Source organism: Tyto alba, unplaced genomic scaffold (genome assembly GCF_018691265.1).
Source record: "Tyto alba isolate M040663 unplaced genomic scaffold, T.alba_DEE_v4.0 Super-Scaffold_18, whole genome shotgun sequence".
Lineage (NCBI taxonomy): Eukaryota > Metazoa > Chordata > Aves > Strigiformes > Tytonidae > Tyto > Tyto alba.
Window position 1 is genome coordinate 9,297,504 of NW_024881280.1, and position 18,296 is coordinate 9,315,799.

Here is an 18,296-nt window from a genome sequence, read left to right on the forward strand (position 1 = left end):
TTCCATTTCTTTCCCAGGAAGAGAAGCACATCTCTTCAACATAACTGGCAACTGGGAACAAAAGAAGCTAGTTCAAACCTGGCTTCTTGCTTATTTAAAGAAAAATACTTTATCAGGTTTTAATTCCATAGCAAAAAGTAAATCCTTTCTGACGAAAATCAGTGAATACTTCCTTCTGGTTTATTTTTTGTCCTTACAAAATCAAGTTAGCCTAATTTATTCTGCCTTTTTAAAGAAAATAAAACATACGTGTTGCTTTGTGATAAAAATCAAAGGTTACTTCTTCTTCTGGAGACTTTTGTAACTGCTGCTTCTCTTCTAGTATCCCTAAAGAAAGGAGATGAAGCACCTAATAAAAGAGAAAAATAGTAACTCTCATTCGCTGTTAGAGGTCTGGAAAACTGGCATATGAAATAAGGATGTTTAATACAGTTCAGTACTATATGTTGATTATAACCATGATAAAACACAGAAGTGAGAAAAGTACAGAGATCATACATAGAAAGTGAAATAACAATGCACAATATAATTTTTTTGCATATACTTGCACTAAAATTAATAAACCTTGTCCTTTTGCTGATACAAATCTATGAGTATTTCCTTAATTTCAAAATTCAAATATTAGCAGGTAAGGAAAGGCAATTAAATAGTCTATGCACTGTAATTAACAAAACTGATTAATTCAACCAGCCTGTAAATTCAGATCCTAATCCTACAAATATTAAGGGAAAAAACCAAACAAACTTCAACCATGTCAGTAATTCCTTTTTTTTTTAAGCATAAAGTCACTGTAGTAAAATGAAATGTTTAGATACTTACAGAATTATATTATTTTATGACAGAGGCCCCGAAGACATTTACATATTTGGAAACTTTGCAGCTTATAAGATGAAGCAAGTGCAATTTCTTTACGATGATCAAAGGGTTACTTACTTGCACATGAAGTTTCAAGGAAAAGATGAGGTAAGGAGAATTACATATTTAAACGGATTCAATGATGAGGCAACACAGGGGAAAAAGCAAAATAAAATACTGAAGAATATTCCCAGTTTAATACTATTGTTTCACATTTCTATTTTACAGTGGAGATATTTGTAATTTTTTATTTTCTTTGCTGGTAAGATTTATAAAATCAGGTTTGAGGACAGAAAGTACATCCTTATCATTTAAGGTTAAAGTTTATCTTTATACATTTTGATCTTATTATAAGCAGTTATCATGGTCAACACAGGAATGACCACAGGAAGAAGACCAAAGCTAACCATACCATTTGGATCATAGCTTCAGTCCACAAATGGGTTTCCAGCTCTACAGCTCTCTGAAGAATGGTCCGCAGTATGTGCATCATAACGTCACAGTTCAGAATCCTCACCACATTGCTAAATGCAGGACTGAAGTCTGGAGGAGGAGGTGGTGGCAATGCTAGAAAATGGAGATGTGCAAATGTATTAACCAACTGGCATCTCAAAGATTGCATGCAAAATGCAAAGAGCACAAACATACTAATTCCAATGAAATAACAACTGGACCTTTAAATTAGGAAAATCATGCTCAAACACAATTGTTCACCTAAGTCAGCTTTTATCTGTAGCAAAATTAAGTACTTTTGGTAAGTTTTATATAAAACACATGCAAACTAAGCTAAGCAATCAATCACAAGTACCTAGTTGTATCTGCAAATGCAAATCCTTAATACTTTGCACTGCCTTATTTATTTATCATTAATAAATACATATTGTTTCTGTTCTGCATTAGATATAAAGTTTTCTAGTGATTGAACAAGAGTACGCCGTGGATATTCCAGAGTGTGAAGTCTCACATGACAGTGTCCCACGACTAACATTGCTGCAGCTCTAAATTATTCCTGCTAACAGGGCATTCCAATCATTTCCAGCTATGTACATTTTGTGAGCTAATACTGAAACTGTGTGATGTGGCATCTCATCCAGAAGCCACCTGGAATCTTGGCATCTACTAACAGCAGCTCATTTAACCCGGCAGCCCTTCTCTACCTGGAAGCATTGCCTTACGTCTTCCTTTGGTACCTGGCTACCTATTTTCAGAAAACTTCTATGAATGCAGTGACTCTGAAAGCATCGATCTTTTGACAATTTAGACTGAATGACTTATAAAAAGTTACTGACAAAGACAACACAGCCACATAAAAGCATACGCATGAAGTATCTGCAACAAAATGGGTAGCCTCAGGGGAATACACGTCCACATGAACAGCTATCTTTGTACTTTGGAACTGTATTGTCTGATTACATCAATGTGTGTTTCTGCCACTTACATATAAATATTTCCATTTTTTAAAAGTTCTACAAAACAAACATCCCTGCCAACATTTTTAGTTGCTAACGCGAAAAGAACAAGGGGGGAACTTAAGAAGGAACTACTGAAAATCTATCAACTGTATAAAATAAACAGTGGAGGAAGAAACCGAAGTAATTCAAAGTTCATTTTTTCCTTCATTATTTGTCATCTGTCATTATCTTCCAAGCTACTTACAACTGAAGGAAATTAAGTTTTTTTCAAAGAGAACAACAACGCCAAATTATTCTTTTTCAGTTCCACAATTTTTCAACTGAAAGGAACCCAAAGCAAATAAAATTTATTCAGAATTAATTTTAACCATCTTAGGTATGAAATGGTGTGGTGTCCCTGACTGTACACAAAATTCAAAATATGCTTTAGAGTAGGAAGTAAAGATTAAGGTATTCACCTGGAAAAGCAACCTGGGAAAAGCAAAGTAATTGTATCTGTTGCAACTCACAAAAGCAGATGATAGTTGATTTTATTAAATTGTTCATTGTACATAATTGTTCAGCTTACAAAGTCTTCGTCAAATCAATGCTCATGACTTGAATAAGTAAACTCAAAAGGGAAATAATATTTGTGTTACAACAGAAATATGAGGTTTTATTGTTATATGTATTTGCGGCTTCTAAAAAAGAAAGTTCTGATTTATAAAACTGAAGTCTCAAGCTACTTACAGAATGGATATGAGCACTAGTTCCTGCGGCAACCTTCTCTACATAGCATTATCATGTATCAACACTGTGCTAAAGAAACTACTAACAAAAAGTAAACTTTTGCTTCCTAGTTGCTCCCTCATAAAAACTCTAAGTTAATTTTGTCAATGGGTACTATGCCATGTTTATCTATCTACATGGAAATTAAACTAAAATTTCCAAAACTCCTAACTTTGTGTTAGAAAAAGGAAAAAAAATGTTAGGTACTAATTAATTATAACTTCTACAAATCATAACAAATTTAATATGAACACAACCATCCATGATTAAGTCACAAGACTTATTTCCAAAGCTCATTTTATATGAACAACTACATACACTACTGAATTATTACATCTGTTGAGTCATCAGTTTCAAATTTTTACCTTCATCTCTGTTTTCTTGTTTTCTTCTTTTCTTTTGTGTATGTTCAGCCTACAGAAAAAGTAGTGTTGTTATATCAGCATCTCTACAAAAGTATGCAATGAAACAATGAGAAATCCTAAACTAGAAATATGGCAAGATACATAGTCAGTACTTGGTCATGTAACTAGGATCTTGTCTGAAATCTGTTTAACGATACTGCTTTTTACATTTTGCATTTCAGTTTGTGGTAGAGATAAATAAATGGACATATTTGCTTCCTCAACAAGAGATATAAAAGCAAGGTTTGGGGTTTTTTAGTTGAAAGATAATTCTTATCATATTTTGTTCTTAGCATAAACAGTTCACAGAGTTAATAGAGAAGTCACTATAGGGAAAATACTAATGCAAATCATACTATGTCAATTTGTATTAACAATCTTAACTTAATTAGTTTAGTTTTTAAGTCAGTCGCACATAATCTTTTCTGAATCAGTTTCTTTAGATTCCATGAATTTCTTTGATTCAGCAAATTCTTTAGACACTGATAAGAATGTATTATTTTTTAACCTTTGAGAGTGAATCTTACACTGATTACCTTGCTGTGCTGGGTCTTAGTATAGTGATAAAAGAACATATTGAACTCCTTCAAGCATTCATCTTTCAGTTCATAAACTCCATGCCCAGATACACCTGGTTTCCTTAAAGATAAACACTTCATGACATACAGATTAATAATGTATGTTCAGCACATCTTTGATTGTAAATAAACCAGCTACACAATTTATTTCCTAAGGAAATGCTAATAAGTGGAATAGTGATGGTTGCTTCATTAACTGATAAAGAACATAGAGTGAGTACAGTTATCAGTCTTTGATTTTCAAGACTGTTTACTACTGTAAATTTACCCAGCAGGAAAATATTTCTAGTCTATACCAATTACAGCACACCACATATATATATATATATGACAGATAAATTCTTACTTTATGGTTTAGAATTTCAGACATTGGATGCTATTGTATAAAATCCATTACTTTAACCAAGGTACAAAACAAGTGATAGAAATAGCTACTTTCCAACCAGTGAGATTTTTTGAACCTTCCATGTAATTTCCAAAGCAAAATTCCTAGGTACACCTATAGTTGCCTTGATTAAACATAAACAAGGGAGACACATGAAATTTAAAATAAGATATACTAAAAAAATCAAAATTACGTTTTTGTGACAAATATAGAAGACACTTGAACTAGTTTTTCTCAACTGTTACAACCGATTGTTCTATATTTGTGCTTATATATATGCATGTATATACAGGTATGTTAAAAAAAACAAAACAAAACAGCTCCTATCTGAAAGCTACAGCAAGTTAGCAACTAAATAACACCCAAACCAATGATTAGGTGGTGATTGTCAGAGGTACAATCAGTTGTTAAGGCTCCTAAACATCTTTGAAGTAAAATGAACTTTTGAAGATTTTCCCACTACGACTTGAGATACTAAACGCCTGAGATTCCTCAAATTGCATGTGAAGAAAGAGGGGGGCAAAAGGAGAGAAGCAGCAGCTTCGGATATTCCATATACTTTTCTTTCCTATGCATATTTGAAAGTGTACATATTTCAAGACAGCAGAATATTAGCTGAACAGACACTGTGCAGTGCAGTTTAACCTATACAATCTAAGAGATCTTATTTCACATTCAAGTTACTTATAAAACAATATTAAGAACTTACTTAAATGTAGCCACTTTATCAATGACATTCTCCAAGCCAGTTTCATTGTTCTCCTGGTAAGAAATTTAGTTTGGGATAAATATATAATAATTCAAATATCTTCAGTATTACGCTAGGTGTAACAAAAATAGACATACAGATTTAGATCAATTCCCTAACTCATTATTATATTTTGCCCATTGTTATTCAGAAAGCAGATATTCATAACTGACAAGTTACAAGGAAGCACCAAATGCCGGTAATACTTTCATATAATCATGTAAAACTATTTCTAAGAGCTAATCCCCAGAAAGAGAGCAGTGCCTTACCCAGCCTCAATGGAGAAAAAAATAGGATTAGTCTCTTAAAACAGTGGATGTGGATCACCCATTATGGGTTTCTGATAATATTCCAGGCTATTTAATTTACAATAAAACTTACAATAAAATTTTTTGCACTGATTGCCAGCCCTCAAGACTTGCACAGGCTATAAAATCTAATCCACATCCCCCACTCCTTTGCTCGAATTTTCAACAGCTGGAATAGAACGACAGGGAAATCTGTGATTTTGAATAGACTTGCACAATACTTGACTTCCAATGGATCTGCACAAGTTTAAGTGATCAAAATTACAAGACCAAATTTACTGAAGGTACACAGGGCAGAATGGAATCCAACTGCATGGTCCTACAGGGCCAAAATAAAATAATTTTAAAACTTTTCTTCTGGAATCTAGAACTACAGTTGAATAATCTAAAAAATTCCACGTCTTCATCAAAAAACACAATGCCCATACAAGCCTTTTCAGATTAGACCATATTTGAATCCAGGACATTTAACTTTACATCAGTAAAGAGTGTAAGACCCTTTGTCATGCTATTTTGTAATTCTGAAACCAACATTTGAGCCTAATATCAGAAATAAAATGCTTCCATATGAAGATCTGGAAGCTAAAGAAGAAAAAGACATAAAACAAGAAAAAGTAAATTAAGGAAAAAAGTAAATAAACCAGGACTCACATTTTCAGGCAAAGACTTGGTAATTGCACTGTGAGCCATTGGTTCGATACATAACAGATGGATGATTTCTCTCATGGTAACATCTTCTTTTGTCACATTACTCACTCCAGGCACATATCTTTCCCCTACCAGAGTGAATCACAAGAAGAATGACAAATACGACAGTTATAAAGCAATTCTGAGTTTGGCATTGAAGGAATGCTATTGCTGGACTACAGTAATATAGAGTATAGTGTAAGTTTGCATTCGCCAGAAACCTATCACAAGTGTCTGAGAGGAAAAATGGTTTTTAGCCCAGTTTCCTAATAAAATGAGCTGATAGGAGTTTCTCTTTATAACTGACTATTAAAGTAGAATATAAAGTTATCTAATTCACTATTGAACCCCTATTGCTTCCGGTTGACAAATACCCATCACTTGTCACTGAGCCATCTGTTTAAAACAGGCATTCTCCAGTATCCTCTCCATACACCATCTACGTTAAAGAAAGTTATCATGCCTGTTTTGCCGAACTGTAATAATTCATTACTACAATGGAGAGAAATGAAACTTACCCACAACATAGATGAGAATCTGTAGCATCTCTTCTATTAACACATTACATTGTTTGATCAAATCCTACAAGAATTACAGAAACAAGTTTTTAAAAAAGGAAAAAAAAACAAACAAAAAAAAACAAACAAGCAGGAAAATCTGCCAAATGCCACTGAGCTAAGCCTTCAGATGCACTACTTCACTGAAGCACTGTACTGTAAGAAGAAACCTCAAAACTAACAAGCTGGAAAAAATGCCTGTGCAGTAGAAGAGACACTATTCTGCAACTGAAGCACAAGATTCACATCCAGGAAAAGAAACAATAGATAAAAATATATCCCAAATGAAGGGTTTTATCAAAATTCAAGCTTCAAAAAGTAGCACAATCCAAGAAATTTCCAACCAAAATAGGAACACATAGTATGGCTTAAGAGATGGAAACTTAACAGAAAAGTAATCTATGTGGATTTTGGTAAATGCCCTATGAAATAAAGGTCAAAGAGGGCAAAATCTGTTTGCTAATTTTGAGTAAGTGTATTGGGTTTGTGTGATGGGATTGCGGGGGGGCAGACTACAGCAGTGGCCCCAGTGAGAATCTTCTCAAAGCTTGCCCAGCTCCAAGTCAGACCCACCTCTGGCCAAGGCTGAGCCAATTAGTGATGGTGGCCGCGCCTCTGCGATAACGTATTTAAGAAGGGGAACCTGCAATGGAGTGGGGGAGTAAGGGAAACACCTATGCAGTCACCAAGGTCAGTGAAGGAGGAGGAAGGCGGGGAGGTGCACTGGAGCAGACTCCCCCTGCAGCCCGTGGTGAGAGGGCAGACTGTCCCCCTGCAGCCCACGGGGGTCACTGGTGGAGCAGATGCCCACCCGCAGCCCGTGGAGGACCCCACGCCAGAGCAGGCGGCTGCGCCTGCAGAAGGCTGTGACGCTGAGGGAAGCCCACACTGGAGCAGTCTGCTGCTGGGGGGAACGCAGCCCGCGGCAGCGACCCAGGCTGGAGCTGTTGGTGAAGAGTTACAGCCCTGTGGGAAGGACTCACGCTGGAGAAGTTTGTGGAGGATTGTCTCCTGTGGGAGGGAGACCACACTGGAGCAGGGGAGGAATGTGAGGAGTCTTCCCCCGGAGAAGGAAGGAACAGCAGAAACAACTGACCCAACCCCAATCTCCTGCTCCCTGTGCTGCTGGGGGGGAGGAGGTAGAGAAACTGGGAGCAAAGCTGAGACCAGGAAGAAGGGAGGGGTGGGAGGCGTGTTTTTAAGATGTGGTTTTATTTTTCACTGTCCTACTCTGTTTTGAATGGTAAATTAGTAGTGGTGGAGGTCTTCAAATTAAATTGATGGGGTTTTTTCCCAAATTGAGTCTGACTGTTGCCCATGACAATAATTGGTGAGCGAGCCCTCCCTGTCCTTATCTCAACCCCTGAGCCTTTTGTTCTTTTTCTCCTTCCCATCCCACTGGCGGTGAGGAGTGAGCTAGTAGCCACGTGGTACTTTGTTGCCCGCTGGGCTTAAACCATGACAGTAATCCTCTACAAATTCTGAATCCAAAAGAATTTATCTAACCACTAGGTCCTGTGTTGACAGACTTTTAGCGTGGTCATAAAAATTCAGTTATCAACAGTAGCTAATTTCTATTATTAATGTTCCATAAACTCAAAGCAAATAAATTAATCAGCAGAAATACTTGCCCCTTACCTGATCTTTGGTGGGCTTGATCTTTTTGAAAGCATCAGCAAGCTCGTATCTCTGCAGTATCAGCAGGAGGAACTGGTTTGGATCCATAAGAGATGCACCTATCTATCAAAAAACCCAAACTAATATGAACATCAGTTACTATTACAGTTCTTCACTAATTATGAAAAATACTTTTTTACCAATTAAAATTTTTTAAATCATACAAATTTTATTTAAATTAAAAGAAATACCATGAAAATTTGGAGTCAAGCAAGCAAAGAGTCAGAACATTATACCTGGAGCATGATGATGTCTTTATCATACATCTCTTCTCTGCATTTAACATCTTGATAATAGAATACCTGAGAAATAAGAAAACTAAATTTAAGCAGAGAAGTATATTCACCAACTAATGTCTGAGGCTTTTTTAAACTGTACAGCACCTTTTTTGAGTAGAAGTCCCATATTTCAAAGCAAATACGTACTTTGATGGAAGTGAAAAATGTTTTTCACCTCTCTAGAGGAAGTCTATGCTGTACTTCTTTACAGGCCCCTTCCAAGACAACAGAATTCTAATGGCTGCTACAGATTCAAGTCAAAACATCCTCCTTCTCCTACCCTAGTTCTCAGAGACAATTCTACAGGGGGCTAACCAATATTTACTTTGATTTCACCAGCGTCCTGTGAAAGGTAAACACAGACAATTTCTGCCAAAAAAAAAAAAAATAAAAAAAAGCAAAGCCAAAGCAGTCAAAATACAAGTACTTAAGGGTAGACTCTTCCTTTACTCTTGTAACAAAACAGCACACAACTATTATGTTTGTTATATCCAGTTATATGGCACTCAAAATTTTAGTACAAGATTAAAATAGTTTAACTTTTGCATATAATGATTACCATATACTAAGAGATTCTTCTAATATTTTGTTATAAGCAACAGTACTAATGCAATGATTTCTTTACCAGATCTGGTAATAGTTTACAGTAGACATCAGTAACACTGACACCACAGAGTCAGAAGCAGTCATAAGAGAGATGAAAATACTTAGCTAATACGGGGAGGCAAGTCATTAATGAAGGTGGAAATCAAACCAAGTCATCTGAACTCCCATCTAGAAACCTTTCTATTTAGGGTAGGAGTGACCCCCATGACCTCCTTCTGCACTGGACAAAACCACCACTGGGAGCGTTACTGAGAAACACTGGTGTACACCATTAGGACCAACTCACAACCAAATATTGTACGGAGTACCTGGCTTATCAGGGAGAGCCCATTCCTTCTCCACATCTCTGCAGCAACCTGAGCAACCAAGACAAGACATCGCAAAGGATATTCTACCAGCAGCTCCACTTGAAATTCTTCCTAGAATTTTAAAAAAAAAAGAAGAAAAAATATTAAGTGAGAATAAGTCTGTCAGTGACTTTAGAAGTGTAAGACAAAGACACACTGACAGCTGCAAAATAACTTATGTGTGTACACCCTTAAAGCTACAAGCTACTTTGAGGCTTCTTCCTTCCCATAGTCTAAATCACAAGAAGTGTTTGAGGAAAAAAAAAAAAAAAAAATCTTACAGGAGAAACAAACTCATGCAATCTTGAGATGGTTCCAGTCTTGCTTAATCTTACGTGAAGACCTACAAAACCAATAGGAAAAAAATTAGAAAATAAATCAAAATCAGTAAAGTTTCTTATCCAAACCGTTCTAAATGTTAGCTAAATCATCTACAACTCAGAGAATTACAGAAAAGTCAAAATTTATTTAGGAAAGACTTGTTACTTTTTTTTAAGATAGAAGATCTATTACATTATCACAACAGTTCTTACCAGTCTAACAATCCATTACTTCATGAATAAATCTATTCATTTAATTAATTAATTAAAACATTTAAATTGAGATGCTAAGTAGTATTAGCAAAATTTTAACTTCACGCTTAAATCATGTGTCAGTAATAACTGAATTTCAAGCTTACAAGGCTTAACAGATGGTATCTTGGTATTAAATGATGTGATAAAGAATCTACAGCTTAATAATAGCATATGATTTCATTTGTATTCTAGAGAAAGCGGTGATCACCCACTGCTGTAGACCTTTGTACTCTGACTGGAAATCTGTCCTGGTATGCTGCAAACATATGTCTTTTAGGAGCACTTTAACAGTCCTAAGATATATGTGGCTGGAAAATAAATTTGAGATACAGTAATAATGAACATTCATTGAGGCAAAACAGGTAGAAGTAGAACCACGTGAATTCAAATAGTCTAGAGAAAACTGAAGATCTCATTCAAACATGAAACTTTTCCTTCTCGGCTTACTTGATCTCTCTGCTGTTTAAAAAATGTCTTCTGACCTCCACGGTAAATGCTTTTTGAGGAAACCTTTCCCTTACTAGGACATCTGGGGAACAGGGTTGCCTGATCATAAGAATGTCAGAAAGTTAGAGAGTGACTGATCTGTGAAGCACTTAATCTAAATGCCTTCTAGAATAAAGAAATAGAGACTGACGATAAACCTCATTCAAATAGCAATCAAAACAAAACACATCACCTACCAGCAAGAGTCCTAGACAGTGGTAAATGTATGCTGACAGGATCTGCAGACACTCTGTAAGGTCTGCTCTCCAGAGTATGGCCACACAAGTGAAACACTGTCTTCTCCCGTGAGCGGCCATTTGTACTGCACCTCATCACAGCTTTATGACATTCCCTGTAGGCCCTGAGCAACAGCTCTTCCTAAAATTTAAAATAAATGCATAGCATTATATTTTAAAATCATAAATATGCACTAAAATTCTTCATTGCTTTTTTCTTCTGATGGCATAAACAGTTACTAAAACCCCACAATATAATTACTAATCTTTTTCTTAACATTGAGAAGTACCGGACTGGAGCAGTGGAACACCCACTAAAGCTAACTGAGAATATGCTTCTGTTCAAAAAAGCTTCTCTGTCAAATGCTCTAAAGTCTGTGTGCTTATTTAAACTGCGATGTTTAAATATCTTGCATGGTTTGCACCCCAAATTAGATCAAGAAGCTCCTGAACTACTGTAGTTCTTCCTACTGAAAAAAAAAAAAAAAAATGAAAACAAACCCACTCCAAAATATCTTCAAGTTTACAAATCGTGCCATTTCCTCCCTTCCCCTAGCACAGGGATGAGCTCCATCACTAATTAAGACTACTTACAGTGCTATTACCCAATTAGTGCAAAGTCTTTGCAGTCCACTTTTGCAATTAAAAATTAACACCGTGTACTTCAAAACCTTCAAACTTGACAGTGATACCACAAACCTAATTCTCAAAATCTTGAATTATTAAAAGTATTTTCTCTTCACAATTTGTCTGACACCCTGTGCAGCTTTGTCAGCTAGAAGATTATATTTCTTCTGATATCCCTTCTCTCTCACACCACAGATTAATTCTTCCAGACTCCTTATTTGTGGAGTTCTGTATTGAACAATAGTGAGCTTTTTAAAAAAGCTATTATTTAAAAACCTCTCAGGAATATTCACAAAAGGCAGAGATGTAAGAATCCCAGACAATTGATATACTTACATCACAGGCACACCACTCCTGGAACATCAAAAGGATGTTCTTGAGCTGCATCTGTATTGCAATAGCTGCTTCCCAGTCAGGGTCCACTTCAATGTGCTGACCAATCTGTCTTTTTATCTCCTCCATTCCCTGAAATGGAGATGCCGCAAAATACTCAAGCTAAATCAGTGATCACAGGCTTAAAACAACACAAAATCCCACAAGCAAATGGTAAAATACAGGTTGTTCAGATATGTGTAACTAAAATTGATAAATATCACTTCTATAAAGTAAACATTACTTTTTCGCCCACCCAAGACAAGGATTGAAGAATTTACCATCTTAACTACATGTTTATATCCACAGTATTGCTATGGACAAAAACAAGAACAAAAGCCTGTAATATCTTTATAACAGCATATTAGATAGAAATTCTTTAAATGTGTTGTACCTGCATGCAAGTTAGAATCCTTAGGAAAGAAACAAATCCTTCTAAAAAACGCTCCCTCAGACGGTCTGTCCATAAGGTAGGCTTGCTGACTAAGACATACCTGTCCCCAAAGAAAACATCATCATCTTCTGCTCAGACTTCCGCTTATGTTTGTATTCAAAGTGTTCTTTGTATTAAAATAATCAACTGCATCATCACAATACATCACCCTCCCCATCTCAAACTCCTCTTAAAATTTTCACCAAGCACTAGAGTTGCTGGGTGCAACTCCATCATTTGAAATTAACAGATTTTTTAATTCCAAGGTATTTGGGGAGGTTTGCTTTTACATTATGCAGTTTATTAGAGCAATTTGGGACCTATAAGAGTGGAAAATGATATGTAGGTGAGGATTACACAGCTTTCCCAGAATGATAATTAATATAAACCAATTTTCTCATACTGTCTTACAGTAGATATATTTTATTAATGCAACTGCTATAAGAAATTATATTAGTGAAAATATCAAAAATTGTCTTTATAAAATATAATTTTGATATTTGAAAATCTTAAGTTTCTACTGAAAGATAAAACATTTCAGTTTCATGTGTGTTTTTTGAGGGGTTTGGTTTTGGGTTTGTTTTTAAAGCAGTTTTATCATGAGATTCCTGAATTGAAACACCTCATCCTAATGCCAATTTTCTAAGAATTGCTCTAGCTTCTCAGCTTCACACTTACCTGAGGTCATATATTACTGCATATACCCGGTTCAGTTTGTCCTGACTGTAACCTTGGAAGTTGAACTTGTCATTTTTGTCTAGGTACTCTGGAAGCACTTCTAGGAGTGTCTCTGTAATGGTGGTGATTACATTTTGTTCTTCAATAAGATGTCGGGCCTGCAAGAAGAAAATGAAACATTTTTCTTCTTATTTTTGGTGAAGAGAACTGTAAAAATAATTTTTCCCTTGAATCCAGTCTTTTTGAGTAGAAATTATTTTAAGCATTTGTAAAGAGTCCAAGCTACAAAAATTCCCATAGTATTTATTATTTATGAACACAATTTCTATTAATTTAGCATGTTTGTTCACTCTGACACCTTCAAAGTAACACACATGCTATTTTTTTCTAGAAAGATCATGTAGAAAAGGACTTTTACATTAGTATTTGAGGCAAGAAATATATAACCTTTAAAACCTACAGGTACAATCTTCCCCCTCAGGACTTAACACAAAAACCTCCACCTTTCACTCCCACAAAAAGACATTAAAACATTTTTTTTCCCCCCTTTTCCCAAGTTTTTAAACTTAGATAAGAAGGTAAATATGAACAGTAAATGAATACAGAAAGTTAATGCCGAGAACTATGCTGCCTAAAATTTCCACTTATTTGCATTCCCTCTATCTTCTGTGATTTTCAAATAAAGTCAATCTCCTTTCATATTGGCCTTAACAAATCTCAAAATCATTCATTTTCAACTCAGCGATGTACTCTCTGCCGAGTACAGCAGTCTGAAAAGGTGGTACTGCTAGCAATTCTCAAATTTATTTTACATTTCTAGCAGAGACAAGCTATACATACCAGAGTAGGTACGGTGAACATCTGAACTGAGAGTGCTGTCACAGAGAGAACTCTATCATGATCATCACTGATGTATTCTTTTTGCAATGCCTTGTAATACTAGGCAAAGAAAATATTGGGGAAGTTAAATAAATAAAACAAGTGTTAATTAGAAGTGGTTACTTTTTTATTTGCAATTGCATCTCAATGTCCTTCCTTTCTGATAGAAGCAGTTCAAACTACAAAAACAGCACAATGACCTCAATGTACCAAAGCAATCAAATATGTGCCCCAGTGCCTTAATACTATAGATAAGCACAAATTTAACTCTTCTGGCAGATGGAAACCAAGATATTTTTAATTCTAGAACCAATCTTCCACAAGAAAGTAAATTAAATATCTGAAAAAAGGATCAATAAAGACATTATTATAAAACAAGTCTTCCTCCTGCAGTGAACTGCATGGATAGTTATTCAACAGCTGTCTAGAAAAGATGTGTACAGTCCATAAATAGTGTAACTTACACTAGAAATAGTGTAAGTCTTTGTTTGCTTTGTTTCAGTCCAAAGAAAACCATGAAGTGTCAGTCACCTTTATCAGGATTAAGAAATCTCACCTCCCAAAAAAACCCCACTTGGTTTTATCTTTTGTATATTTCTTAACTATTCTATCTAACTTTTTTCAAGAAAGACCAGTTGCAGTTCATTTGCCATTTCTAAAGATACACAGAATACTAAAAATACAGCTTTCAAAATGAGCGTATATACTTACATAATTATAAGGAACAAAACAATGACATTGGAATTAATGCAGTCTATAAAAGCTGAGCTAGGTGTTCAAGTTCTGCTTGTTGAAAATTTTTTATTTATATTGAAACAATTTCGAGGTTTGGGGGAAGCTTTATAAAGCTGGTAAAAACTCATAGCATAAAAAAACCCACAAAAAAAACAAATAATCATTTACCTTCACAAATTCCACAGCAAAAAGTTTTTTGTATTCCATTTCCATGAAAAAACTACTGAAGATAAGTTCATGAAGAACCTTTCTTGCCCCTGCGAAGAGCCAATACAATGCACGTCACTTTAATGTACTAAGATGCAGCTTTTTGTGGAAAAGAAGTACATATTATTAAATTCTAATTAAAAACCATTAAAAGCCTTGAAATGGTTACAAATTATATTAACAAAGTTAATATATTTTTTTCTATTTTTGACATTTATTGGTATGTATTTAAAACACAGGGTAACCATCATGACACTCATAGTCAAGCCACATCTTGTGATAAGATTCTTCAAAATATACAAAGCAGGAAAAATTTAGGAGGCAAATATATACCCAAACTATCTATTATCTCAGACATAAAAACAAAGGCTGTATAAAAACAATAATATAAAAAAAATAATGAAATATAAATCCAGCTGCATCGCACTTAATTTACTTTTACACATTTGTTACACACATGATTAATTTGCCTCTTCAGTTACAGCAACATGGATACACAAACCTTTATGCAGTTTTGCATCCCATAGCATCAACTTGCTTATGAAGCATGGCTTTTCAGATCCAGCTTCTTCGAGACATATTTGACAAAAGATCTGGCGAAAGTCACCTAGAGGGATAAAACAATTAATTTGTACAAGAATGCTTCGATAATTAAATGATACGAGCCAACAGAATGAGAATTAGAGAATTCTATTCTTTAAAAAAATTAAAAAGGCACTTAAGTATGAATTATTTTTTAACAACACTTTTTCTCAGTGAACATACTCTCACATACTAATCCCTTACTAATTTCTTATTATTGTTCTTACCTACTTTAATTTAATAAATCCAGCAATGCAGAAAACTATTTTAAAATGAAAAGCATTTAGACACCTTTGCAAAGCAGATCCATAAAAAGAATTCCCTAGATCATCTATAGGTTCCCTTCCAACCCAAACCATTGTATGATTCTATGAAAGTGCTCCGAAAAAAATGTTAAGAAAGTCACTTTATGACCCAGGCTTACAAGAGAGGCTAAAGCAGACAAACAGATTTACCCTATCAAGAAGGAGGATAAGGAGTGAGTAGAGCTTGACCTATGCATATTTGTACAGTGAAAAGAAATTTTATAATGGCTTTAGTCTGGCAAAGCACAGGTATGACAAAACGCAGTAACAGAAATTAAAATTAGATTGATTCAGAAGTCTTGTTTAATACCATGAGCATCATCAAACACCAGAACAATGTTTGAAAGTTTAAAATAGACTTTCCACTACTGGACAAATTTTTAAATTAAAGCTTTTGGTTTTTTTACTACACTGTTAAATCTGAAACAGGAATTAATTCAAGCAGAGGATGTATGCTTTCACTGATGGAGATGTTCTACAGCTTTGTACCAGCACTGGGAAGAGCAGCTTTTAAGCAAAGAATTCATTGAAAGAGGGCATGTGATGGTAAAACTAAGGATAATAAAACTTCTAGAACAGAGAGAGCTCAAGTAGGGAAAGACATTTATTTTAGCAAAAAGGAACAGGAAAGTACTGCTATTCAAAATCATACTGATGGACATCAGCACCCATACTACTGTATTATTTCTTTACTAATTAGAAAGAATGTGGAAGTATTTTAATAAGGGAATATCATATATAACACCAGCAAAGACATTTTTTTATAGACTTAGACATTCAAATAATGACATGGGATTATCATAACAAAAATAAGTTATGCTTACTTGAATAGCTCATGAGTTTGTTCAGCCAAGAACCAAGACGCAAGGCGAACTTCTGGTGAGCCATAACATCAGCATGCAGAACCTCCACATGAAGTGGTCGTTGAGAAACATTTTCAGAATGCCTCTAGGAGTCAGGTAAATATTAGCAGATATAAAATAAAGATAACATGAATTTTTGTATTTGTCTTCACCACCCATTACCTCTCCCAAGCCAAAAAAATAAATCAGTTGTTTAATTTTTGAGGATGGATGGATAGATTACAGATAGATAGATAGGATAATCTATGTTAAATGTGGTGGGATAAATTCAATTTCAAAGAGTTCACAGACAGGTTATAAAAACACTGAAGTACTACGTTAAAGACTGTACAGCAGAAAAATAAGTCTCTACTATTAATAATGATGAGGCTGATTTGTTTGGTTTTTAAATGAGAAAAATATTCTTGGAAGTTACCTTGATTTCTTCTTTTGCTTCCTGACAAGAGGTGTAATGTCCTGCCTTAACAGCTCTACGACCCTGTTTAAAGAAATATTGAGCATAAGGCCAATGTGAAACAAAACCGAAATATCACAAGCCTGATCCTTGCTGTTTTTTCTATGTGAAATGCGGACTAACACCACTCATGGTGCTTTTAGACATCTAGAAGCAAATCAAAATTAACACAACTACCTTTAGGAAAAAAGCTATTTTAATTTAAGTAACAACAGAACAAAGTAGTCTTGGTATCTCAATATTATTAGATAAGGAAAATTCACATACACATTAAAACAGGTGAGAGGGATTTCTGCAGAATACTTCAAATATAAACCACATCAACTTTCTTCCTAGCACAAAATACTCTCATCCTTAATTGCTTTTCTACAATCCTTCCTACTATTTCTTCCCTCTGTACACGAAATAGCAGGGTATATTATAAATGTGGGTTTGATAGCTCTTTCAGTAAAGCCAAGAACAGGTCCAGCTTAGGCCTCAAATTCCACTCAAAGGAAAGCAGAGGTATGGGCTTCCAAAACAAGTTCTTCACACAGCAGATTTTCATATAAGAAGAGAAAAAGTAGCTGTATGCTCTGGAACTGTTATAATTAATGTAACATAGTCCTGTGTTGTAGCAGGTGCTTTGTAAAATGAAGCATCTGATCAACTCTAGATCTAAAAATTAGGTTTCCATCAAAAGGAACCTTTATAATGGAAACCTTTAAAAGTTGCTCTATAAGCATGCCTGAAGATACATATTTTACTAAACCTGCAACTGCAGGACAAGACTTGTAACTTTATAAGACTGACACTACTAACTAAATACAACTAAATTTTCATTACCTGAACAAAGAGAAACACAAAAAGAAAACACAGTTATGACAGATTAAATAAGGGTTCTAATATTAGGAAGGTATTTTAGAAGTAAATACATAACAAATACATATATGGCTACAAAGTTTCTCTGTGTGCGAGCACATAAGTTTTGTACTTTTGCAAGGTAAAAAAATATGGTTGCAATTAACATAATTCAAATACTGATCATGCTTTTTTCTCCCTCCCCATGTGGAAAAACAAATTTAAATTACTGAGTGTAAGGTCTTTACACGGAATATTAGCTTGACAAATGAAGTTGTAAAATTACCTGGTTCACTCACATTGCTTCAGGAATTCTTCTTGGCTTCATTTGCTTAATTTTTTAAGATTTTCAAATGAAGTCTGAGCCAGAACAAGCACTAATTCTTGTAAAATGTAAGATACGTTTCTGATTAA

At 34.9% G+C, this 18,296-nt stretch overlaps 1 protein-coding gene across 4 annotated transcripts in view; it reads right to left on the reverse strand.

Moving 5' to 3' along the window:
- UBR1 (ubiquitin protein ligase E3 component n-recognin 1) overlaps positions 1–18,296 on the reverse strand; it is a 78,067-nt gene that overhangs the window by 34,617 nt on the left and 25,154 nt on the right. For all 4 annotated transcript variants that reach the window (XM_042790787.1, XM_042790785.1, XM_042790786.1 and 1 more), the window contains exons 7-26: positions 17,004–17,066; positions 16,550–16,673; positions 15,341–15,445; positions 14,800–14,888; positions 13,858–13,956; positions 13,018–13,175; positions 12,301–12,400; positions 11,871–11,999; positions 10,869–11,049; positions 9,892–9,953; positions 9,572–9,682; positions 8,616–8,681; positions 8,341–8,442; positions 6,664–6,727; positions 6,110–6,234; positions 5,112–5,164; positions 3,976–4,078; positions 3,401–3,449; positions 1,268–1,422; positions 250–349 (exon numbers count right to left, since the gene is read on the reverse strand). In XM_042790787.1, the coding sequence (XP_042646721.1) occupies positions 250–349; positions 1,268–1,422; positions 3,401–3,449; positions 3,976–4,078; positions 5,112–5,164; positions 6,110–6,234; positions 6,664–6,727; positions 8,341–8,442; positions 8,616–8,681; positions 9,572–9,682; positions 9,892–9,953; positions 10,869–11,049; positions 11,871–11,999; positions 12,301–12,400; positions 13,018–13,175; positions 13,858–13,956; positions 14,800–14,888; positions 15,341–15,445; positions 16,550–16,673; positions 17,004–17,066 (2,038 nt within the window). The remainder of the gene's footprint in view (positions 1–249; positions 350–1,267; positions 1,423–3,400; positions 3,450–3,975; positions 4,079–5,111; positions 5,165–6,109; positions 6,235–6,663; positions 6,728–8,340; positions 8,443–8,615; positions 8,682–9,571; positions 9,683–9,891; positions 9,954–10,868; positions 11,050–11,870; positions 12,000–12,300; positions 12,401–13,017; positions 13,176–13,857; positions 13,957–14,799; positions 14,889–15,340; positions 15,446–16,549; positions 16,674–17,003; positions 17,067–18,296) is intronic.